The following is a 26,511-nucleotide window of genomic DNA, read 5'->3' on the forward strand; positions in this document are numbered from 1 at the left end:
CATTATTTCTGAACACAGCACAACATGTTTCCCTTGTCCGTTAAACGCTGCTTGATTTAAGAGTTTGTGCTGATTTGTTCTATAAGCGAGAGCAGCTCAGAGTAAGAGAAGCCTGTTGATCAGCGTGTTCTGACAGCAGATGTAGACTGATCGTGAGAGTGTGAGCGAGATCTCCTCCTCTCGGTCTCTCCGGGACAGAATCAGCCCAAATAGAGCACATGTTGTTTTAATCAGGAGAACTGCGAAACACTGAGCCATTCACTGAGCTATTTCACTTTCATTATATCATTATTGTTACAATAGAAGCAAATTGCCTTTCTGTGCCGGAGAGACTCGCTGGCTTTTATTATTTTATGCATTCATTTATTCCCACAGAACAAGCAGTCTGTCTGCACATCCATCCATTCATCCATCCATCACTCTCTCTCTGTGCTTTAATTAGCTCTGCAATCAGATCATCAGGCCTGTACACTGCCTGACTATAGTCTGCTCGCCTGGCCAAGATTTAGGAATGACCAATAACTGGATGATAACTGTTCTTCTAGTTGCTGATCTGGTGTCAGAAGTGTCTCTATGAAAGGTGAAGGCCTCTAGATTTTGCTGATTTGAGCTCAATAAATCTGATCATGTCTTGATGTTGACTGATTTGATGAGGACAGTGCGGTCTGACTCTGCTCAGACTAAAGTGTCATCACTGAACAGAAATAATGTCCAGTATAGAATATAAAGTCCTGCTGCAGTGGAGACAGAATGAATATTGTGTCTGACTCCATCATGAGCTTGGAGGACTGCATCCATACATCTCTGACATGACTCACATCACTGATTAATAAAGTCATCTGGAATGAAGAAGAAAGCCTTCAGCAGGATCCCAGAGTTCATCAAGAGTCTTTGTGTTCATCTTCAACACCTCCTCCTTCATCAGCTCAATAATGTTGATGTCTGGTGACTGGGCTGGCCAATCCTGGAGCAGCTTGACCTTCAGGAGCTTTGATGTGGAGGCTGAAGTATGAGCAGGAGCGCTATCCTGCTGGAGAATTGTCCCTCTCCTGTGGTTTGTAATGTAATGGGCAGCACAGATGTCTTGATACCTCAGGCTGTTGATGTTGTAGATCTCTCGCACGCCTCCATACTGAATGAACCCAAACCATGACGTCTCCTTCACCAAACTTGACTGATTTCTGTGAGAATCTTGGTCCATGCTGGTTCCAGTAGGTCTTCTGCAGTATTGGTGATGATTGATGCAGATCAGCAGATGATCCAGCAGAGAAATCCACCTTCAACACTTTATGATCAACTAGAAGTCCAGTTATGATCTGCTGCTCCTCAGCTGATCCACCACGAGAGTTCTGTCAGGTAGTGTGTGTGTGTACACTGAAACTGTATTCTATATAAAGAGTGATTCATTGATCTTGAATGAATCAACTAAGAGAATAATTCATAAATCTGAGCTAATGTCAGGACAGAACACTACACCACATTACTAATAGCTCTTACTAATCGGATCTCGTGATTCATCTATAAACACAGGTCTGAAATCACAGCTCTCAGTGGTCACTTCATTAACCCACTTCACCTCTTGTCTATTGGTCCACCGTATTACAGCATGAATGTGAAAATGCCAAAGTCTAGTGAATCTTTGGGTCAGATTTGGACTCTGGATTTTAAACAAGATAATACCGTCAGATTGAAGCTGAAGTGTAAAGAATATAATTAGACATCTATTTCAAGAGTTCACACTGAGCTGATGATTGATTATAGAGTGTGTTCATCATGCTGTCCCAGGAGAGAGCCCTGAGCTTATAAGATCCTCGAGCCCGGGGCTCCCTCCCGTTTGCAAGACAAAAGGGGAGTTTGAGCTCAGGTAGATGTGGAGAACTCCCCTGCTGTAGGTAATGAGCAGACAGTGATCGCTGTTAAGAGAGAACCACTGATTAGCAGCATGTCTATGTGCTGATTTGGTGCTGAAGTTTCTAAATAATCCCGAAACTTTCTGTAAGCCAGAATTTGTAAACTTGGGTTTAAAAAAAAGAATCCTGAACTAAAGCTTGAAAGCCAGATTCGGTCTGTTCTTCACTCTAGCTTCTTTCACTTACGACAACCGGCCAAAATTAAGCATGTTTTACTGCACAAGCACTTTGAAACAGTCATCCATGCTTTTATAACCTCCCGCTTGGACTACTGCAATGCTCTTTATTTTGGGGTGAGTCAGTCTTCGATCTCTCGACTGCAACTGGTTCAGAATGCAGCTGCACGTCTAACTGGCACGAGCACATCACCCAGATTTTATCTTCTCTTCGCTGGCTGCCCGTGCACTTCAGGATCCATTTTAAGGTACTTTTATTTGTTTTTAAGTGTCTAAATGGTGCTGCACCCCTTTACCTCTCTGAGCTTCTCTGTCCTTACACACCTTCTCGTTCGCTCAGGTCAGCCGACCAGCTCCTCCTGGGTGTGCCCAGGACCAGTCGAAAGCTCTAGATCTACATTAGACAAGCCTCTTCCATTATTGTTTTTAAATGTCTTCTTAAAACCACCTGTTCAGTTTGGCTTTTAGCACAGCGTGAGATGTGGACATTTAATGTTTATTTATTTGTATTTTAAAGTTTGTTTTACTCTTCATTGTCAGCACTTTGGTCAACTGTGTTGTTTTAAAGTGCTTTATAGATAAATCAAATTGAATTGAATTGATTTTTATAAGTCAATTAACTTAAGCTGCATGTTTTTGGATAGTGGGAGGAACCCTGGAAACCTGGGGGAAACCCACTTGAGCGTGTAAACTCTACACAGAAACGTCAGCTGGCTTGGTAAGGACTAGAACCAGCGACATTCTTGCTGTGAGGCAACAGTGCTAACCACTGGGCCACCGTGCCCATCTAGGAAAGGAGGAGGAGTAGGGGTGGAATGGGGGATTCTTCAAAACCAAGATGGCTGTGATATGGAGCTGAGGGTGTTCATAGTGGCTTAGGAATCATCTGATTGGTCGATCACACATTGGATAATGCAGCACCGGCTGTGATCAATCATAAACACCTGATCCTCTCCACATTACTTTATAAATAAACTTAATATCAAAAGTCACAAATAACGAAAACAATAAAAAGTGTGTGTGATTGTGTGGTGTGTGTGTGTGTGTGTATATGGGCTTCTGTGTGTGTGTGTGTGTGTGTGTGTGTGTTTATGTGTGTGTGTGTGTGTGTGTGTGTGTGTGCACATATTCTTTTGTGTTTGTGTGTGTGTGTCATCAGCAGATATATGAGTGTTGTCTCTAAATTGTGTAGGTTTGTCCTCCTGCACACGCACACACACACACACACACACACACACACACACACACACACACACACACAGAGAGGCTGTATGAGTAAGTGTGTCACTGTGCGGTTGCTGATCGCTGCCATGACCTGTGTTAATTATTAACTGTGCATTCATCATCTGCTGTGTGCGTGTGTGTGTGTGTGTGTTCAGCTCTCCTCCTCCTCCATTAACTCTCTCTCTCTCTGCAGCAGCAGTAGTACAGGAGTAATGCGCAGCCGCTGATGGACTGTTGTTCTGTGGTTCTGAAGTGGTTTCAATCAGGTCCAGTTAATAGTCCAGTAAATCAGGCTGTCTCAGAGCAGATGCTGAACGGCTGATCATTAATATCCAGCACACACTGATCTGCTGCTGCTGCTGTGATGTAGAGACGATGGAGAGACGCGGAGAGCTGTGTGTTCATTAAAGAGAGCAGATGGAGGAGCTGGAGGACTTAATGGACCACATCTACTCCATCTAGAGCTACTCCATCTACATCTACTCCATCTACATCTACTCCATCCACATCTACTCCATCCACATCTACTCCATCTAGAGCTACTCCATCTACATCTACTCCATCTACATCTACTCCATCCACATCTACTCCATCCACATCTACTCCATCTAGAGCTACTCCATCTACATCTACTCCATCTACATCTACTCCATCTAGAGCTACTCCATCTACATCTACTCCATCTAGAGCTACTCCATCCACATCTACTCCATCCACGTCTACTCCATCTACATCTACTCCATCTAGAGCTACTCCATCTACATCTACTCCATCTACATCTACTCCATCTAGAGCTACTCCATCCACATCTACTCCATCCACATCTACTCCATCTAGAGCTACTCCATTTACATCTACTCCATCTACATCTACTCCATCTAGATCTACTCCATCCACATCTACTCCATCTAGAGCTACTCCAGTCTACATCTACTACATCTACATCTACTCCATCTATATATACTCCATCTAAAACTACTCCGTCTAGAGCTACTACATCTAGATTTACTCCATCTAGATCTACTCCATCTAGAAATACTCCATCTACATCTACATCCAGATATACTCCATCTACATCTACTCCATCTAGAGCTTCTCCATCTACATCTACTCCATCTATATATACTCCATCTAAAACTACTCCATCTAGATCTACTTCATCTAGAAATACTCCATCTACATTTACATCCACGTCTACTCCATCTACATCTACTCCATCTACATCTACTCCATCTACATCTACTCCATCTACATCTACTCCATCCACATCTACTCCATCTACATCTACTCCATCTACATCTACTCCATCCACATCTACTCCATCTACATCTACTCCATCTAGATCTACTCCATCTACATCTACTCCATCTACATCTACTCCATCTACATCTACTCCATCCACATCTACTCCATCTAGAGCTACTCCATGTACATCTACTCCATCCACATCTACTCCATCTACATCTGCTCCATCTACATCTACTCCATCCACATCTACTCCATCTAGATCTACTCCATCCACATCTACTCCATCTAGAGCTACTCCAGTCTACATCTACTACATCTACATCTACTCCATCTATATATACTCCATCTAAAACTACTCCGTCTAGAGCTACTACATCTAGATTTACTCCATCTAGATCTACTCCATCTAGAAATACTCCATCTACATCTACATCCAGATCTACTCCATCTACACCTACTCCATCCACATCTACCCCATCCACATCTACTCCATCTACATCTACTCGATCTACATCTACTCCATCCACATCTACTCCATCTACATCTACTCCATCCACATCTACTCCATCCACATCTACTCCATCTACATCTACTCCATTCACATCTACTCCATCCACATCTACTCCATCCACATCTACTCCATCTACATCTACTCCATCTACATCTACTCCATCTACATCTACTCCATCCACATCTACTCCATCTACATCTACTCCATCTACATCTACTCCATCCACATCTACTCCATCTACATCTACTCCATCTAAATCTACTCCATCCGCATCTACTCCATCTACATCTACTCCATCCACATCTACTCCATCTACATCTACTCCATCCACATCTACTCCATCTACATCTACTCCATCCACATCTACTCCATCTACATCTACTCCATCCACATCTACTCCATCTACATCTACTCCATCCACATCTACTCCATCGCATTCTACTCCATCTAGAGCTATTCCATCTACATCTACTCTATCTAGATCTACTCCATCTACATCTACTCCATCTACATCTACTCCATCTACATCTACTCCATCTACATCTACTCCATCCACGTCTACTCCATCTACATCTACTCTATCTAGATCTACTCCATCTACATCTACTCCATCTACATCTACTCCATCTACATCTACTCCATCCACATCTACTCCATCTACATCTACTCCATCCACATCTACTCCATCGCCATCTACTCTATCTAGAGCTACTCCATCCACATCTACTCCATCTACATCTACTCCATCTACATCTACTCCATCCACATCTACTCCATCTACATCTACTCTATCTAGATCTACTCCATCTACATCTACTCCATCTACATCTACTCTATCTAGATCTACTCCATCTACATCTACTCCATCTAGATCTACTCCATCTAGAACTACTCCATCTAGAACTACTCCATCTACATCTACATCCAGATCTACTCCATCTACACCTACTCCATCTAGAGCTACTCCATCTACATCTACTCCATCTATATATACTCCATCTAAAACTACTCCGTCTAGATCTACTCCATCTAGAGCTACTCCATCTACATTTACATCCACATCTACTCTATCTACATCTACTCCATCTACATCTACATCTACATACAGATCTACTCCATCTAGATCAACTCCATGAACATCTACTCTATCTAGATCCACTCCATCTACATCAACTCCATCTACATCTACATCCAGATCTACTCCATCTACATCCACTCCATCTAGATCTACTCCATCTACATCTACTCTATCTAGGGCGACTCCATCTACATCTACTACATCTACATCTAAATCCAGATCTACTCCATCCACATCTACCCCATCTACATCTACTCCATCTAGATCTGAATATGATGGTCATCAGTGTGTGTGTCCACTGAAGCGCTTCTTCTCGAGCAGTGTGTGTGTGTGTGTGTTGTCTGTTGTGGTCAGTGGTAGCGTGGTGTGTTTGAGCATGCGCTGCAGTGAAGCGAGGTGTCGACACACATACGGTCAGTGTCACATTGAACTGTCCAATCACAGTGGAGAAGGGGCGGGGCTATACCACACCATCACACAACACCAAAACAACGCCACGAGAGTGTGTAGCAGCATCTGACACACTGGTGTGTCTGAACACACTCAGCTGGACACACAGCTTCAGTGTCTGTTGCTCATCTGTGTGCTTCAGACACACTGCACAACTGCAGGACGAGCGCTCCATTACCCGGACAAACAGAGGCTGATGAAGCTCTATACACAGAGAGTTGTGTATAGGTGTGTGCGTGTGTTTGTTTGTGAATGGTGGTGGACATGCAAGCACGTGTGTGTGTGTGTGTGTGTATGTGTGTGTGTATTTGTGCCCAGCTGCATGTTTATGAGTACGTGCATGTGTGTGTATGATGGATATGGTTTGTCAGTCTTCACAGCTGTAATGATGATGGTTATTTTTCTCTCCGGTGTGTGTGTGTGTGTGTGTGTGTGTGTGTGTGTGTGTCCTGACAGAGATGCATGAGTGAGCGTCCGCACATCTGTGCCGTCCCATGATGCATCTGTGTGTGTGTGTGATGGAGACTCATTCAGGATTAATGATGGATCAGTGTGTGTGCAGACGCAGTGCTGGAGAACTCATGAATACACACACACACACACACACACACACACACACACACACATACACATACACAGTGTAGTGTGGGTCAGCTCTGGGTCTCGGTGGAGGAATGATCTCTGTGCAGCTCTTCACAGTAGATGACCATCAAGAGCAGACTGTGCCCAATCCCAATTCTCCTGTTGCACCCTTGGCCCTTGAAACCGAGTGTGAAGGGGAAGGGCTTCAAAATGTACTCCTGAGAATTGGGCCAGCACCTGCACACGTCATCATGTGTCATCGCCATCATCTGCTTCATATGTTGAATTGCGCTCCTCACGAAACAGACGAGGCTTTTACAGTTGACGCGTTCGCCACTGTGATGCTCTTCATTAGGACAGGGGGCGGTTGAAAGAAACTAACCGTAAAGTCAGACGGATAAACAGTGAAGTAGGAAGTTTCCAGAACTACGGCATATCATTAATATCATTCAATAGTTTTAAACTCATTATTTGTATAAACCGTTTTATGATTATAAAGATTTTTATAATTATTCAAGATTTTTTTAATCAGACTTTTATGCATCACTTGCGTTTCTTCACATCACGGACAGTTCTACCTATTAAAGTTTACTAAAATATTAATGACAGCAGAACATGTGTTGCTCTACAAATATATATACATTTTATTATGGCAAGAATGAAAGCATATATATATATATATATATATATATATATATATATATATATATATATATATATATATATATATATATATATATATATATATATATACTTCATATTTGTTTGTTTATTTTTTTTAACCCACTTCACAATTCACTAGTTTGTGTCCTCCACTGATATGCTAAAAGGCAATAATAGTGCAACATGCCTGACCATCATCACCAATAACACCTAGAGAAACAGGCATCAGTATACTGTAAACTGACAGGCTCAAATATCCCTATCCAGTTATCAAAGACATCAACTTCTTCTGTGTTTGTTGTGTTTAAAACATATCTCAAATCTTTTTTTCAGAGAAGCTTTTGTAAAATGAAAGTTGAATATGGCTTAAAAATGGCTTTAATAGTACCTAATTGTTATAGCTATACCTTTTGTTAGTTTTATATTGGTTTATTTATTTAATGTGATTTTATTATATCTGATATTTGTAATTCTTTAAATGATTTCAATATAGCTCAGGCTATTTTATCTAGATATGACACTATTGTGTTGAGCCTACAAAAGTGGACACACGAAATTTATAAAGTTTAATGTCTTTCTGTTGTATTCATATAGTGTATTCTCTACGAAATAAATAAAAACAATAAAAGAAAACAGCCGCTCGCGGCATCAACAGAGCTGTAAAGGGAGCACTCTTTCCCTCAGTCTCACACACACACACAGGCATGTAAACGCGCACAAACACACCTTTTAAACTAGGCACAAACTCTGGAACAGCTTTACTGTCTGCTGTGTGTTTAATATAGTGTAATGATTATTCTGCGTTATTGATTCATCAAGGAGGACGCAGCAAAGAAAAGTCACTTATGAATTAAAACTACTTGATTATTTTATTCAACAGCCTTACATTTAAGAGAAACATAAGGCCGATCATACGCTGAAGACCCCAGACTATAAGGCTAGATGTTTTCTTTCCCTTATTTATTTATTTGTTTATGTGTTTGGCACATGTACTCGCATGCAATCAAAAAACTGTGCCTGCCTCTCCTTTCACTCCGCCCTGAAGCCTCGGCTGGCCCTCTTTGGCCCAAGGTATTTGGTAGAGTTGGGGTCGAGTCCACCTTTGTCGAGTCCAAGTCGAGACCAAGTCCTTAACCAGTCGAGTACAAGTCCAAGTCTGAATCTAAAAGGGGTCGAGTCGGATTTAAGTCCGAGTCCTTAACATCCGAGTCCGAGTCAAGTCCGGCCGAGTCCAGACAGTCTTAAAACTCATTTATTAGTTTTTCTTTTGGCTTAGTCCCTTATTTATCAGGGGTCACCACAGTGGAACGAACTGCCAACTAGTCCAGCATATGTTTTACGCAGCGGATGACCTTCCAGCCGCAACCCATTCACTCTCATTCACACTCACACACCACGGCCATTTTAGTAAATTAATCTCCCCTATAGCGCATGTGTTTGGACTGTGAGGGAAACTGGAGCACCCGGAGGAAACCCACGCCAACACTTTATTTGAGTTATGAATGATGTGGACTCGACTGGACTCGTGATATTTTCCGAGTCCAAAATGTCCAAGTCCGAGTAAAAGTTTCCCCAAGTCTGTGACAAGTCCAAGTCCAATCAAAACTGGACTCGAGTCCGGACTTGAGTCCGAGTCCAAGTTCGAGTAACCCAACACTAGTATTTGGCAGGCTGAAAAAGGCGGGCCGCTGGCTCCAAGAAAGCCCCGATTTGGCATGATTAGGCCCCGGAAGTGACAGTGGGAACGCGACTGGCCCCTGACTCACTCGCTTTAGGTGCGATAGTGGAAACACGCTACTGATCAGCAGGTAATAAGCCAGCATTAGGCAGTAATAAGCAGTTATGAGCATGAACAGGGAGCTAAAGTGAAGTGTTAGCATAGCATTAACACTAGCTGAGCAGTCATTAATGTTGACTAGCGGACACATGAGGAAGAGGAACAGAGCTACAGAACCCTGAGAGACACCACGAGCAGCAGAGCAGGAGAGGAGCTCAGACGGCGGATATGCTGACGTGTGTGTGTGTGTGTGTGCGTGTGTGTGCGTGTGTGTGTGCGTGTGCGTGTGTGTGCGTGTGTGTGTGCGTGTGCGTGTGTGTGTGTGTGTGTGTGTGTGTGTGTTTGGCTACATGCTCTGATATATGTGCATGTGTGTGTTGTTGGCTGTGTGTTCTGTTGTGTTTGTGTGTGTGTGTGTGTGTGTGTGTGTTGGCTGTGTGTTCTGCTGCTCGGTGTGTTGTCAGACGTGTGAAAGTGATGGCGTGTTGATCTCCACATGCTCCCATATGGCCAATCAGACGCAGAGCTGGCTGGGAAGTGCACAAGAAGCGTCTTCATCTGCAGAATCACTGCTCTGAGATCAGCCCACACACACACACACACACACACACACACACACACACACACACACACACACAGTTATGGAGCAGTTAAATGCTGTCCTGAGGCTGGAAGAGCTGCCTTACATCGATTTACACACTTTTGTCGATTTGCCGTTTGTATTTGATTGATGTGTGTGTGTGTGTGTGTGTTTGTGTGTGTGTGTGTGATATTAATGCATTAACAGATCTGTTGAACACATCACAGGTAAACACCGGCTCTCTTTTTCTCCAGTATCAGTTCATGTTCATCCTAGTGCTGTCGATCGATTAAAAAAAATTTACTAATTAATCGCACCTTTTTAAAAAAATTAATCGCATTTAAAATACTGAAACTTGTAATTTTGGCTATTCAAATGTAAAATTAATGTAAACGCAAGATAAAAACTATTTAAATACAAAATATTATTGTTTAATAGAATTTTTGTTTAACTTGTAACACAGATTTCTTCATGTAAACAACATACCCACAATAAACCAGCAAGATCCTGCTTGACAGCCATATTTATTACAGAAATTAAACACAGGCATGTTAATGACATTTAAATTTCAAAACAATTAATGCCAATAAAGAAAACATTGATTTCCATGTTGGATTCTAAGTGGACTGCAAAAAAATGCCAAAATACAGGAATTGCAGATATGGAAAATGAAAAATTATAATAATAAACTATAGAATACAAACTGTTGCACTCATTGTAAAGTTTTATTGCTGTGAGTTGAGAACATTAATTATAAAGTAGAAACAATTTTGCTTAATCCTCCTTTACATTCATCCAGTTGCTAAGACTAGGAGTATCCCGCAAGTGCACAGAGACTTCCAAATGCCCGCAAATGAATGATAATTTCTCGCAAACCGGTCGTTAAATACATTGCACACCCCTCTCACCCCTACTCAGATACGTCGCTCACTCCACCCCTGACACCCCTCAACGGGCCTGACACAGACACACACACAACGCGCTGCAGATGTTTTGGCCCCAACGGCCTTCCATACTGGAGCGACTCCCCTCAGATTCAACACGCATGATCACGTTCATCAAATCTGCTTAAACTAAGCGTCCTAAAGTATTACTGTATTTCACGAGGATTCTGACACAACAGCGCGACGCATACGCTTTCATTGCGTTTAATGAGGAAACAAGCTAAACTTGGAGGCTCATGCTGAAAGGCAGAGTAATGCCCTGTCTTTGACAGCTCGCGACTTCACTAGACGTTCTGAGTACATTTACATAAGACACCAATACTCCGATTTTAATATGATTAAGATAATACTCTTATTAAAAGTCTACCGTGTAGCCTTAAGAGGAACCTTACCTTAAAGGAACACAGAGTCACGAAATGCGGAGGATTTTCTTTCTGTTCGCCATGCGGCATCAACTTACAACAGAAGTCGAAAGTTAAAAATGAAACACCCCAAATTGCATGAAACTCTGGATAACCTGTGATGTACCTAACTGTTTTATACTGGAACTTGCCTTCAAAAAGTGCTTCCTTGGTCTTATCCACATGTATTGCATGTTGAACACACGTCCACCACAACAGGAAGTAAAAATCAAAATCTGAACTGCGTTAATTGCGTAAATTTTTTTAAACGCGTTAATTATTTAAAATTAATCACATGCGTTAACGCACTAGTTTTGACAGCGCTAGTTCATTAATTTTCTTTTCGGCTTAGTCCCTTTAATAATCAGGGTTCACCACAGCGGAATGAACCGCCAACTTATCCAGCATATGTTTTACATAAGGGTGGGGGGGACATCATGTTTGGCCATCATACGCGGCCCAGAGTCAGGCTGAGGAGAACTCCTCTATTCTTTTCTAGAGGGATTTAGAATTGAGGATTTGGGAAAGGTGGATACTCGGCAGGGATAAATCTACAGATAGTGAATAGGGTGCAGAACAGGCCCAGAACAGCCTGGTGTCCTGTCACCTCTGACGTATGTATAGGCCTGCACTACAGTAAAGCAGTGATTGGTTAGTGTTCAGTGTCTGCACATTTGAGGAGTGTGTGCATGCGTGCGTGCGTGCGTCTGTGTGTGTGTGTGTGTGTGTGTGTGTGCGTGCGTGCGTGCGTCTGTCTGTGTGTCTGTGTGAGCTACATTTCTATAGCTCTTTTCTGGACATTCACAGCGCTTTTACACATGTTTGGAGGGATTTCCTCATCCAGCACCAGTGTGCAGCATCCACCTGGATTACGTGACGGCAGTCGTTTTTGCGCCAGACCACACACCACACACCAGCTGAATGGTGGAGAGGAGACAGGGTGATGAAGACAGTACTCACTGAGCAGTATAGAGTCTCCTTCACTATACTGGGGCATTAGGACTCACACAGACCGCAGGTTGAGCGCCCCCTGCTGGACTCACTAACACCACTGACAACAGCAGCCTAGTGTTCCCATGTGCTCTCCCATCCAGACACTGACCCGCCTCAGCCCTGTTCAGCTTCAGCGAGTGACCCTGTGAGAGTTGAGGAGAGCCAGCTGCCGGCTATTAGTTGTGTTTGGGAAAGGCAAGCTTCCTGTTAGACTTGTGTGTAGGTAGAGAATTGTGTGTAGTGTTCAGGCTGAGCTTCTGGTTGTAGAGATCTGAGGTGTAGTTTGGCATCATGAGTGAGATGTTCATAATGGTGTGACATGAAAAACACTGCACAGAGAAAACTGTCAAATGACTGGTTTGTTTTTTTGTTTTATTGTGCTTTTAGCTTTATTATTTGCTTAATATTTATTTTTTTTGTCGTTCATTGATTTGACTGATTTATAAATGATGTATGTATGATGGAGCTTCTGCAGTGTAACACACAGTGTCCTCGATGCCGTGTGTCTTCTGTAGAGTGCACTGCTGCTGTGTGTAAAGCTGGATGACCTGTGTGCTGCAATTGTCCTTAAAGGGCCATGAACCCCCCGGTCTCAGCAGGGTGCTTTCACTCCTCTAGTCTGAATAAAGTCAGGAAAGTGGGTGTGTCCAGCTCTGTTGGGAGTGTTGAAGGGTGTGCATGAGAAGGGGGTGTTTCAGTACATGCACTAGGACGAGGGTCTCATGGTCGTGATGCAGCTTCAACTATTCAATTAGCTATTATTATTATTTGGTTGTGTGTGTGTGTGTGTGTGTGTGTGTGTGTGTGTGTGTGCGTGTGTGCGTGTGTGTGTGTGTGAGAGAGAGAGATTCACGACTTCTTGAGTTAAACCTGACAAATCATTTGCTGTTTTTTGCAGCACAGCAGGGCTTTTAACACTCTCTGTCTAAAACACACACACACACACACACACACACACACACAGCATTAAGTAAAATTACATTCAACACTAAACAGCTGATGTTTCAGGAAGAGTGTGTTCACTGCCGACATGTGAAAAGTAACACGCCACTGCTGTCCACACACACACACACACACACACACACACACACACACCCGCACATAACCACCAAGACAAACAAACACTCCCTCTCACACACACATATTGACACACAAACACTCCCGCACACACACACACACACACACACAATCTCTCTCTCTCTCTCTCTCTCTCTCTCTCTCACACACACACACACACACACACGCACATAACCACCAAGACAAACAAACACTCCCTCTCACACACACATATTGACACACAAACACTCCCGCACACACACACATACTCTCTCTCTCTCTCACACACACACACACACACACACACACACACCCGCACATAACCACACAGACAAACACTCCCTCTCACACACACATATTGACACACAAACACTCCCGCACACACACACACACACACACACAATCTCTCTCTCTCTCTCTCTCTTTCTCTCTCACACACACACACACACGCACATAACCACCAAGACAAACAAACACTCCCTCTCACACACACATATTGACACACAAACACTCCCGCACACACACACATACTCTCTCTCTCTCTCACACACACACACACACACACACACACACCCGCACATAACCACACAGACAAACACTCCCTCTCACACACACATATTGACACACAAACACTCCCGCACACACACACATACTCTCTCTCTCTCTTTCCCTCTCTCTTTCTCTCTCACTCTCTCTCTCTCTCTCACACACACACACACACACACACACACACCCGCACATAACCACACAGACAAACACTCCCTCTCACACACACATATTGACACACAAACACTCCCGCACACACACACACACACACACACAATCTCTCTCTCTCTCTCTCTCTCTCTCTCTCTCACACACACACACACGCACATAACCACCAAGACAAACAAACACTCCCTCTCACACACACATATTGACACACAAACACTCCCGCACACACACACATACTCTCTCTCTCTCTCACACACACACACACACACACACACACCCGCACATAACCACACAGACAAACACTCCCTCTCACACACACATATTGACACACAAACACTCCCGCACACACACACATACTCTCTCTCTCTCTCACACACACACACACACACACACACACCCGCACATAACCACACAGACAAACACTCCCTCTCACACACACATATTGACACACAAACACTCACGCACACACACACATACTCTCTCTCTCTCTTTCCCTCTCTCTTTCTCTCTCACTCTCTCTCTCTCTCTCACACACACACACACACACACACACACACACACACAGAGCTGTCTCTCCGTCAGTGGTAAGAGGAGAGTGTGTGTAGAGGAAGCAGATCAACCAAACACAGCAATTACAGAATATATGCAAAAATATGCAAATGAGGAGAAGCAGGTCAGAGCCGAGAAGGTCAGAGAGAGGAGACGAAGAGCACACACACACACACACACACACACACACACACACACACACACACACACACACACACACACACACACACACACACACACACACACACACCTGTGAGAACAAAACACACACACAACATTAGTTCTGGGAGCCCTGACCAATATGGCGGCAGCATTGACGCATGCTCAGGGTCTGTATGCTATATCTAGTGTATATATATCTATGTATGAGCAACGCAGGCACCGTGTGCTGTGATCAGAATAACGGTGATGTCTGGAGATGTTGAGCAGCTTCATGTTACTGTCCTCCACCTGCTGGTCTCCTCAGGGTCTGTGCCTGCCCTGGGCTGATGTATTCACATCTCCACTCTGAGCCTTTTGCAGACGCCGTCTCTCAGGTATAGCGCTGTCAGTGTCTGTAGATGATGCTCTGGGAAAATGCTGGGTCATTTAACCCAACTGTTGGGTCAGAGATGGACGAGCCCATCTGTTGGTTTATTTTCACCAGCTCAGTTTAAACTGTGCTCCTTCACCCGCTGGTTGGGTTGGTCCACTGTTCACTTCATTCTGTCAAGCAATCCTAAAAGACACATTTGGTAAGCCGCTGGTCGGGTTGGTCCATGTTTGGACATCAGTGTGTGTTGGGTGTAGTAGAGTTCTGCGTTCTGGATGGAGCGATGAGAAGAGAAGCCAACAGTCTTCATCTCTGATATGTAAACACAATCAGGCTAGGATTTAGAGTCTGGCTTAATCCCATATTTCTGGAAGTGTATGCAAATGAGTGCATATTTAATTAAAGAAGACCTCATTTGCATATTTGAGGATTTCTGAAGGCTTGTGCAGAAAGACGAGATGTGGAGACGCTGGCCTGGAGTGTGTTGTCGTGACGGTGTGTGTGTGTTTGTGTGTGTGTGTGTGTGTGTGTGTGTGTTTTTGTGTGTGTGTGTGTGTGTGTGTGTGTGTGTGTGTGTGTGTGTGTGTGTGTGTGGACACCTCCGAGCTGTAATGGAGCCCTTGTCGAGGCTCACGGCTCCAGCTTCTGTGCTTTGTTGTCTGCTGTGTGTAGATGAGAACAGGTGATGCTCTGATTCAGGGGCTCTTGAACTCTGCCAAACAACTGTGCGTGTGTGTGTGTGCGTGTGCGTGTGTGTTTCCATAAGACCAGAGGGGGAAAAAAGCATTTGAGTGGGCAATGGCCTCCGGGAGTTGCACTGAATGAAATGCTTTTTTTTCCTGAACCCCACCTCACTCCAGAAGCGTTCACTCGTTCCCTCGTTTACTTTTGAGTTCCTCTCTCTCTCTCTCTCTCTCTCTCTCATTCTCCCTCTCTCTCTCATACACACACACATATCTCTTTCCTTCCTTCTCTCTTACCTCTCTCAGTCAAGCTTAGTTCAGAAGAGCTTGATTGACATGGCTAATCACTGCAGATTGCATAATCATGAATAAATTAGTAAAGTGATGTAACACATGCACACAAAACTAATTAAACAGTCAATATTTTCATAAATTCATACAGAAGTCATTTTTAAAAGACTAATGATTACTGAAATATAAAATGTCATGCCATTGTCTGGGGGCCGGTAGCGGGGGCTGCAGTCTCAGCAGAACAGTAGACTCCCCCTCCGAGACTCTCCTCCAGATTCCTCAGGCGAGCCGAGAGACACACAGCAGTCCCTCCAGGTGTCCTGGGCCTACTCGGGGTCTCCTCCTTGTGGGACAAGCCCAAACCTCATCCTGTCGGTGTCCAGGAGGGGTCTGAATCAGATCCTAAGCTCTGTAAGTGAAGGATCAGCTCCACTCTGAGTTTCTCCTGGGGGACAGAGCTCCTTTCCCTATCTCTGAGCCCTGAACCCTGCAGAGCTAACTCATTTTGGCCAGTTGTATCCGAGATCTTGTCCTGTTGGTCATCACCCAAAGCTCAGGACAGTAGGTGTGAGTAGGAGTGTACATTGACCAGTAAATCGAGAGCTTTACAGTTTGGCTCAACTGCATTACCCATGCCGCTGCACCAATACACCTGTCAGTCTCACTCGCCATCCTTCCCTCACTCCTGAACAGAGCCCCAAGATACTCGAGCTCCTCCACCTAGGGTAAGGACTTGGCATGCCACCTTTTTTCAGGGGAGCATTGTTGCCTCGGTGTTAAAGGTGCTGATTTTCATCCTGGCCACACCACATTCAGGAGCAAACCGCCCCAGTGCATGTTGATGGCTGCCCTTTGTCACTGGTTCTGTTCATTATTCTTATGGACAGAATTTCTAGGTGCAGAACCACAGTATTTCAGCTGAAGTAATTCCGTTAGATTCATCAGACTGCCAGAGTCCAACATGCACCAGGAAGAAGTCTGACTTATTGCCGGCAATGCAAACTAATCTCCTGCTCTGCTCTCCAGAGACAGCTCTTAACAGAGCACCTCTGACACCATACTCCCAGAGCACACACAGAATGACACGAGGGACACTGTCGAATGCCTTCTCCAGGTCCATGTGTAACACAACTGGTTGGGCATACTCCCATGAAGCCTCCAGCACCCTAGTGAGGGTATAGAGCTGGTCCTGTGTTCCACAGCCATCCTCCAGATCCTCCTCTCCAGTGCCCTGGCATAGACTCTTCCAGGGAGGCTGAGGAGTGTGAGTGATCCCCTCAGAAATAAAGGTACCAGAGCTGTCACTGGCGTGGTTCCTTTTCAAAAGGTACACATTTGTACTTAAAGGGTCCATATTGGTACCTCAAAAGTATATATTAGTACCTAAAAATTTTACGAGGGACGCTTTTGTACTTTTTAGGTACTAATATGTACCCTTGAGGTATTAATATGGACCTTTGAAAAGGTACCACCCCAGTGACAACTCGCGTACCTTTATTTCTGTGAGTGTATAGTTAAACCCTCAGGTCTCCCTTCCTAAACATGCAAAGCACCACCCCGGTTACCCAGTCCAGAGGTAATGTCCTCAACCTCCATGTGATATTGTAGAGGAGTGTCAGCCAAGGCAACCCCACAACATCCAGACACCGGTACAGAGGGTGTTTCTCCTCCACCTTCCAGCCCTGCATCCCCAGTCTCTGCTTCCTCAATGGAAGGCCTGTCAGGGGGGTAGAGGAGATCTTCACAGCATTCCTTCCACCATCCCACAGCATCCCTAGGTGAGGTCCACAGCTTGCCTCTTCTGCTGTAAACAGTGTTGTGTACAACTGCTTCCCCCTCCTGAGGCGCTGGACGGCTTGCCTGAGTATGATTGTAGCGGACTGGTAGTCTTCAGTCTTCCTCTATGGTCTGCCCAAACTTTTCCCAGTCCCGAGGTTTCGCTTCTGCCAGCGCCCGAGCTGCAGCTCACTTCCCCTGTCAGTGTCCATATCAGAATATAATGAAAGAAGTAAGATAAGATTAAATGCAGTACATTAACTGAGCATCTCTCTCTCTCTTGCTTTTTCTCTCCCTCTCCTCTTCTCTTTCTTTCTACCCCCCATCTCTCTCTCTCTCTCTCTCTTTCCCCGTTTTGCTTTGAGTTGACCTTCGACATCCGAGCGTGCCCCTGGATGTCTGTCACAAACTGCAGTCCAACGTTGTGACAATGCTTGCTTTCTTCCCGTGCCTCTTTATGACCTTCTTCTTTTTTCATTTCTTTCTTTTGTTTCTGTTCTTTCCTTCAAGGTCTGGCGCACCTGACGTTAAACAGCCAAGGTATGGTTCATTCCGTTTTCCATTCTTTAATTTAGAGAGAAAACAGATCTGTCCGTCTCTCCCTCCGTCTTCTTGTCTGTCTGTCTGTCCGTCCTCCCTCCATCTTTCTGTATCGGTGTTATTCCTGGCTGTGCGTCACGATGACCTCTGACCCCAGGGACTCAGGTAACTCTCTCTCTCTGTGTGTCTCTCTCTCTCTGTCACTCGCTGAGGTTGAAATGTGATGATGATGATGATGATGATGCTGTAATGTATGTTAATGTGTGTTCAGAATGCACAGACTCTCATTCTGTGGTCATTCACATTGTTTGGCAAATATTCACATGATGTTCAGTCAGTCTGAGACCAGTTTGACTCTCTGTGCTGATTGATTGATTGGTTGATTGAATGGTTGATCTAATTTTATTTGGTTGTTTGATTGATTGATTGATTGTTCTACCAGATGTTCTGATGCACTACTGACACCTGCTTGTCTGTTATAATCAGTGTTCATTGCCTTATCCAGCACTCTGCATTCAGAGCTTTAGCTAACTGTTCAACTGTGTTCATCATTTCATCTTCCCTGGCCGTTTCATTAAAGCTCGTTCACTGTTGATGATCAGTGTTTTACCTGCTTTTACACCAGTGTTTGTGTTTAGTCATGCTAGTTAACGTGTGTTCTGGCGTCTCCTGTTCTTCATCTCCCTGCTGTATTTAGATCTTCAGCTCTGTTTGAGCAGGAGCACTTCTCCCAGGAGGTGCATTTGTGTTTTAAGGGTATGCTTTGTTATTTTAAATGCCATCTGAGTTCCATATGTCTGTTTCATTTTCTCTAAATATTTCCAGTGTTTTCACTGACTAACAGATGTGTTTTGCAAATACAAAGAAAAGCTGCGTTTGATGGCAGCAAACCCCTTTATAAAAAGGAAAGTGTGTTTTCAGATTGTGCAAATGTATTGCACGGCTCTCAGGAATACTTGATTCTGATTGGTCAATCTACAACTAGATTACTATAGTATAAATACAGCAGTACACAAGCGAGAGAGAGAGAGATCCACTTAGCTGCTCTGTTTTGCTGCAGATTCTGGAGAAATGTTGTTTGCTTTGATAAGGACTGATTATTTTATGGTCTGTTACCATCTTGTGAAGCAGTAATGCTTAACAAACAACAATATAAAGATGGGAATTAACTGAGTGAAAAGAATTACAACCAAGTTTTCATTCAGCATGATACATGTTAAGCTTTAAAACTTAACATTACTGTCAAATCTATTAGCTCTGGAGCAGGGGTTTTCAAAGTGTCAGGCGCGCCTCCCCTGGGGGGCGCCAGAGCATGTCAGGAGAGGCGCGGGAAAAATATTATATAATAAAAATATAATTATTAAGTTCAATTATTGTGTATTTTTTATTACATTTAAACGTTTTAATTAAACAAAGCTAAAAAAATAATACGTCAAATATAAGAAAACCTTTTTCACCCAGAAGGCCATAGCTGTGAATTTGCTTCTGTTTGGCAAGCCCGCCAATACAGGTATATGCCTGCTAATACAATGGATCGGTTTCTGAGACCCCCAGATTCAAAGCCTTCAAGTTCAGGGCTTAAACCCAAAAGACGACGATATGATGATCAGTATTTGAGTTTAGGATTCACGTGGACAGGACCAGCTGATGAACCACGACCTTTATGTGTGGTTTGTCAAAATATTTTGGCTAATGACAGCATGAGACCCGCTAAACTTCCACTGTTTTGACTGGCATGTACAGTTCTTGGATCTGTTCTATTCATATTGAACCATCATCCTAGTTTTAAAAACGTTATATTAAAATACTTGTTATTACTCTGTAAATAATTGCACTTTCATGCAAATGATGATAAAAGTGAGTTAACAGTCTGACATCTGTCTGTGTCTTTATATATATATATATATATATATATATGTGTGTGTGTGTGCGTGTTTGGGGGCACCAATGGATAAGTTGTGTCAAAAGGGAGGCCCACTGTCTTAGACTTTGAAAAACCCTCTCTGGAGTAAAACAGGCTGTAGATGTAGCCCAAATTAATTACATTTCATAATAAACCACTACACAAACACCCACCGGACTCCTGAAGAAGTGTCCGTCAGATGAGTGCTCTCGGTGGGCAGTGAGTCCTGAACTGCTGCCAGCATGCTGGAAGACCTCTGAAACCATCCAACACATTTTCAGATACACACTATCATTATGAGTATATCACACATTTGCAATATAAACAACTAGAGTCTAACTCAGAAAGTCTCAAAAATATTATTATTACAGTATTAATCAAACTATAGTGCGTTTAGTCTCCTGCTTGCCACTCACTGCGGTTGGTGTGATACACACAGGTGAAAAGGCTGGAAGAGTTCTCAGATTACATGAATATCACATGACTATCAGCCAATCAGATTGGAGAGCCAGACAGAACTGCTGTATGTGTGCATATACAGTTGAAGTCAGAATTATTCGCCCCCTTCAGTTTTTTTCTTCTCTTTTAAAATATTTTCCAAATGATGTTTGACAGAGCAAGGACATTTTCATAGTGTGTCTGTTAATATTTGTTCTTCTGGAGAAAGTCTGATTTGTTTAATTTCGGCTAGAATAAAAGCAGTTTTGAATTTTTTATGAACCATTTTAGGGTCAATATTATTAGCCCCTTTAAGCTATATTTTTTCTCGATAATCTACAGAACAAACCATCGTTATACAATAACTTGCCTAATTACCCTAACCTGCCTGCTTAAATTAATTAACCTAGTGAAGCCTTTAAATGTGACTTTAAGCTGTATAGAAGTGTCTTGAAGAATATCTAGTAAAATATTATTTACAGACATCATGGTAAAGATAAAATAAATCAGTTATTAGAGATGAGTTATTAAACTTATTATGTTTAGAAATGTGTGGAAAAAAAATCTGCTCTCAGTTAAACACAAATTGGGGAAAATTAAACAAGCTGTCTAATAATTTAGGGGGGCTAATAATTCTGGCTTCAACTGTATATAAATATAGGCTTAGATGTTTCTTAATTGCTGTTCTTGACTGTTTGTTGCCATCTTGACTGAATAATAAAATAATAATAATAATAATATAATGTAAGAGTCTGATGAAGGTCAGGAAGTGTTTACCTGTTCAAGCTTCTCTTTTAATGAACCTTTGCATGTTGTAGACAAGGATCATTTTACTCACCAGAAACAAAACCAACTCTCTCGTCAGAAACAAAGCACCCATTTCCAGGATAAACCCTATCCCCACCCACTCTTACCACCTTCTGTATTCCATTGTATCATGACTTTTGATTTCTCGGCCCAAAACTAAAAGAGTAGTATTGCAAGAGATTGAGCTTTGCACAGCTGATCATTAAAATAAATGGCGAGCTCCTGTCCAGCTGATGTTTAGCAGACACAATGGCTAGCTGTTCTGCAGTGTCCCCTTAAACCTTCTACAAAGCCATCACTTTGCAGGTGATGCATCCCCTCTCTAATAGTCTAAGCTCTTACATTTGGACCAAAGTATTTGTGGACAGAGACAGAACAGCCACTTGCCGTCACGCTGGCCGCTGTTGGGCTGAATTTACTGGACTTCTGAATCACTGAACTACATCTTCCTCTTGCAGCCGCCTCTAGTTTTCTGTGCCCACTATCTCCATCACCACACACACATGCTCCATGCTTATGCTGCGTTCACACCAGATGCGGAACGCACGGATAAATCGCACTATTCGCATGTAAATAACCGCGAGAACATTTAAGTTTACTTGCTTTATTCGTGCGTCAAATCCGTTTCATTCCCGTGTCAAATTCACTTCAGAACAGACGTGGATTCGCGTCATTTGACAGACACTTCTTCAGGAGTCCGGTGGGTGTTTGTATAGTGGTTTATTATGAAATGTAATTAACATGGAGTTTATGAAGAAAATAACAGTGTTTATGTGCTTTATGAAGGCTGAAAAACAGCGTTGATACGTTTAGGGTCGTGTCTGAGTCCACTAGATTCTTTCAGAGGTGCAGCAGCTCTGTGAGCTCATAAACTCCTCCAGAAACTGAACCTGGATGATTGAGGCTTTCAGCTGTGCTTCTGACTGAGCCCAGCCCAGTTTGATGAACTTTTTGTCGGTGTCGGCTGGAGGATTTCCCCCGGGGCTCCAACAACAGGTGTACGTCACAATCACGCCCCCACAAGAGCAAGCTACTGATTGGTTAATGCGCAATTCGCGTCATTCGTGCCACGTCATTCGCGCGTTTGCATTGACTTAACATGTAAATCACTGGCGCTTGACGTGCGCTTCGCATCTGGTGTGAATGCAGCATCACAATTTCCAGAAGGCTCACCCACGTCCGTGTTTAGCTCTCTGTCCCTGGCTTCAGTCTTTTCATAATAGTGACACTGAGCTATTGCACGGGGTCGGCGAGACAGAGCGTCTGTATTTGCATGGTGAATGACCTTCATACTGTACACCTGAAGTTCTTCAAATCCAATTCAGGTTTATTTGTATAGTGTATTTTACAATAATCATTGTTTCACAGCAGCTTTACAAAAGAAGGCCTCATTACAATCAAACCAAACCAGTTGGCCTTCTGGCTCTTGCCACACAGGTAATCCTTAAAGTGTTGTACCTCAAACAGCAGGGCAACAGGTTCCCGTCTGGAGGCTCAGTAGCTGTGTTCAGTCTTTCTAAATGCTTTGCACATTATAGAGGCTGTCACCAGAGCCTGTCTCAGGGCAGCAAATGAATCCTGACACTGCTCCGTCCACCAAAAGAACTTGCCCTCCTTCAGCAAATGAAAATGTGGATCTGCAATGCTGACCCTTCAACTCCTTTACAAACCTCTAATGGGGCTAAGTCAAGAACTCTTAAGCTGCCGTGACGCTGTGGCAAGTTACTCACAGTCTGCACCTTTTTACCACTGTGCCATGTCTCCACTTATGTCCCAAAATTGTCATCTCCCTCCAAGGGAAATCACTTTATTCTGGGTGCAGCTTCAAGACAGACTGGGTCGAATGATCAGCACTCGACTGAGGGACTGCAGTGAGGTTTGAAAAGAGGTTCATGCATCAGTATGTCATCTAGATTTATAGAAAACAAGCAGAGCACCCGGAGCTGCAACAACCCTCTACTTGTACCGAAAGCTCTTATAGGCGATACAGCAAATTATGATATGGGGATGTTAGAAGGCCATGATGGACAGAGGCAATCGGGGAGATTTGGCCAGGATGCCGGGGTTAAACCCCTACTCTTTTACCAAAGGACATGCTGGGATTATTAATGAGCACAGAGAGTCAGGAGCTCACTTTAACAGCTCATCTGAAAGACGGCGCTCACTGACAGTATAGAGTCCCCTTCACTGTACTGGGGCATTAGGACTCACACAGACCACAGGTTGAGCACCCCCTGCTGGACTCACTAACACCACTGCCAACAGCAGCCTAGTGTTCCCATGTGTTCTCTAGGCACTGACCAGCCTCAGCCCTGCTCAGCTTCAGTGAGTGACCATGTGAGAGTTGCAGAGAGCTAGCTGCCGGCAATCAGTCACGATAGCTGTAACGCCGCAGTCAACACCCTATTCATTTTCATCGTTGAACACAGCTGGTCTGTGAGACGTCATGTTCATTCTCAGTAATGTATATCACCAGTGATCCTCCTTCTTCACCAACTGCTCATGAGCCCACATTGAGGTACCCAGAGCTGGCTTGGATTTGATCCTCTTACTTGTCAGCTTCCACAACACACTGCTGGACAAAAACAAGCCAAGACCATGCAGTGTTTCACTCCTGACACCAGCGCAGCAGTCTGAAGAAGCTCAGGAATCGTCTAACTCAGGGATGTCCAAACTCGGTCCTGGAGGTTTGGTGTCCTGCAATGTTTAGTTCCAACCCCAATTAGACGCACCTGGGCTAGCTAATCAAAATCTTACTAGGCTTTCTAAAAACATGCATGCAGGTTTGTTGAGGCAAGTTGGAGCTAAAACATGCTGGACACCGAACCTCCAGGACAGTGTTTGGACATCCCTGCTCTAACTGCTCAAATGTCTCTTTTAATTAACCTTTGCATGCTGTAGACAAGGATTAACCACCCCCACTCCACCCCCCTGCCCCCCACCCTAAATGCACAGATCAGCTTTACTCTGAAATCTTGCCCCTTGAAGCTCCACAATGCACAACCTAACTACACAGCGTAATATAACACAGAAGTTTACTTCAACCTCTTCTGGCATGCCACAATAATAAAGCAGGTTAGTGTATTCTGCATTCAGCACTGTCTTTGTGCTTACTTTGTTTAATTTAAGAGAATTAAATTATTGCAAATCAAATTAATGTTTAGTGTCCAGTAGATTAGTTGGTAACACTTTATTTTGATGGTCCACATAAGTATTAGTAGACTGTCTGCTGAATATGCTGCTCCTTTAACTGACTATAAGAAGCGTGACCGATAATAAAGCGTGACCGATAAGTTCTGTGACCATGTAATACTCAGAATAATGTACTTCTGGCCGGTGGTTATTGCAGAATAAAATCTAATAAAACAGCTGCTGAGGAACGGTAAAAGCTTCTTGTCTTAGGTCTTAAATCAGGATATGAGACATGTAGTTTGGATTGTTCCACAGTTTCTATTACAGAATCAAATCTATCTTCATTAGTGATTCTTAACCTATCTTACAAAACCCAGTCTTTCCTTTAATTAGGAAATTAGCATTTGTGTCGTCACACATTTGACAATCCACCCTCGGGCAGGGCCGGAGCAAGCTGAACTGACGCTCTAGGCAGAGGACGATCACGCTGCTCTCAACCCCAATATGAAAACGAAAGTGACCGGTTATGAAAATGAAGTGAGGTGTCGCGGACCTCTTTTCCGGTGCTCTATGCGCGGATATATCGGACGTGCGGGTGCTGAGGGAGGGAGGGAGGTGTCGCAGACTGGCGGACACTTCCCTTTCTATTGTGCCGCCCTATGCGCGGATATAATTGAGGATGCGCGGGTGCTGAGGGAGGTGTCGCGGACACTGCGCTCTTTATTGTGCCGCCCTATGCGTGGACATAATTGAGGACGCGCGGGTGCTGAGGGAGGTGTCGCGGACACTGCGCTCTTTATTGTGCCGCCCTATGCGTGGACATAATTGAGGACGCGCGGGTGCTGAGGGAGGTGTCGCGGACACTGCGCTCTTTATTGTGCCGCCCTATGCACGGATATAATTGAGGACGCGCGGGTGCTGAGGGAAGTGTCGCAGACACTGCGCTCTTTATTGTGCCGCCCTATGCGTGGACATAATTGAGGACGCGCGGGTGCTGAGGGAGGTGTCGCGGACACTGCACTCTTTATTGTGCCGCCCTATGCGTGGATATAATTGAGGATGCACCAGTGCTGAGGAAGTGAGGGAGGTGTCGCTGACGCTGCGCTCTTTATTCTGCCGCCCTATGCGCGGATATAACTGAGGACACGCGGGTGCTGATGGAGGTGACGCTGACGCGGCCCTCTCTTATCTATCGTCTATGCGCGAATATATATGAGGGCGCTGGTGGTGAAGGAGATGTCGCGGACATAACTGAGGGCGCAGGTGGTAAGGGAGGTGTCGCAGACGCACCCTCTCTATACTGCCGCCCTAGGCGGCCGCCTAGGTCGCCTCTATGGACGGGCCGGCCCTGCCCTCGGGTCTGTTATCAAGTAACCAAGACTGAGGAGCTTTAAATGAGTTAGCCTGGCAAAGTAAGTAAACAACGCTGGCAAAAAAGCGTACCGCATTAGTCACTGGCACTATAATCACTAACTGATGTTTTATAGACAAATTTCGAGAGCAGCACGATCAGTCTTTGACGAGGCTAATTCATCACACGCACTATCATTTTA

At 44.0% G+C, this 26,511-nt stretch overlaps 2 protein-coding genes across 53 annotated transcripts in view; one reads left to right on the top strand and one right to left on the bottom strand.

Moving 5' to 3' along the window:
- The window catches only part of nrxn2b (neurexin 2b), a 479,676-nt gene that overhangs the window by 153,058 nt on the left and 300,107 nt on the right, over positions 1-26,511 (top strand). For 29 of the 52 annotated variants that reach the window (XM_087259563.1, XM_087259583.1, XM_087259577.1 and 26 more), the window contains one exon: positions 18,649-18,678. The exons of the other annotated variants lie outside the window; for them this stretch is intronic. In XM_087259563.1, the coding sequence (XP_087115689.1) occupies positions 18,649-18,678 (30 nt within the window). The remainder of the gene's footprint in view (positions 1-18,648; positions 18,679-26,511) is intronic. 52 annotated transcript variants of the gene reach the window in all.
- The window catches only part of alpk1 (alpha kinase 1), an 859,869-nt gene that overhangs the window by 6,162 nt on the left and 827,196 nt on the right, over positions 1-26,511 (bottom strand). The window lies entirely within an intron of this gene.

Source organism: Danio rerio, chromosome 7 (assembly GCF_052040795.2).
Source record: "Danio rerio strain M-AB ecotype USA chromosome 7, GRCz13ab, whole genome shotgun sequence".
NCBI classification, from domain to species: Eukaryota; Metazoa; Chordata; class Actinopteri; order Cypriniformes; family Danionidae; genus Danio; species Danio rerio.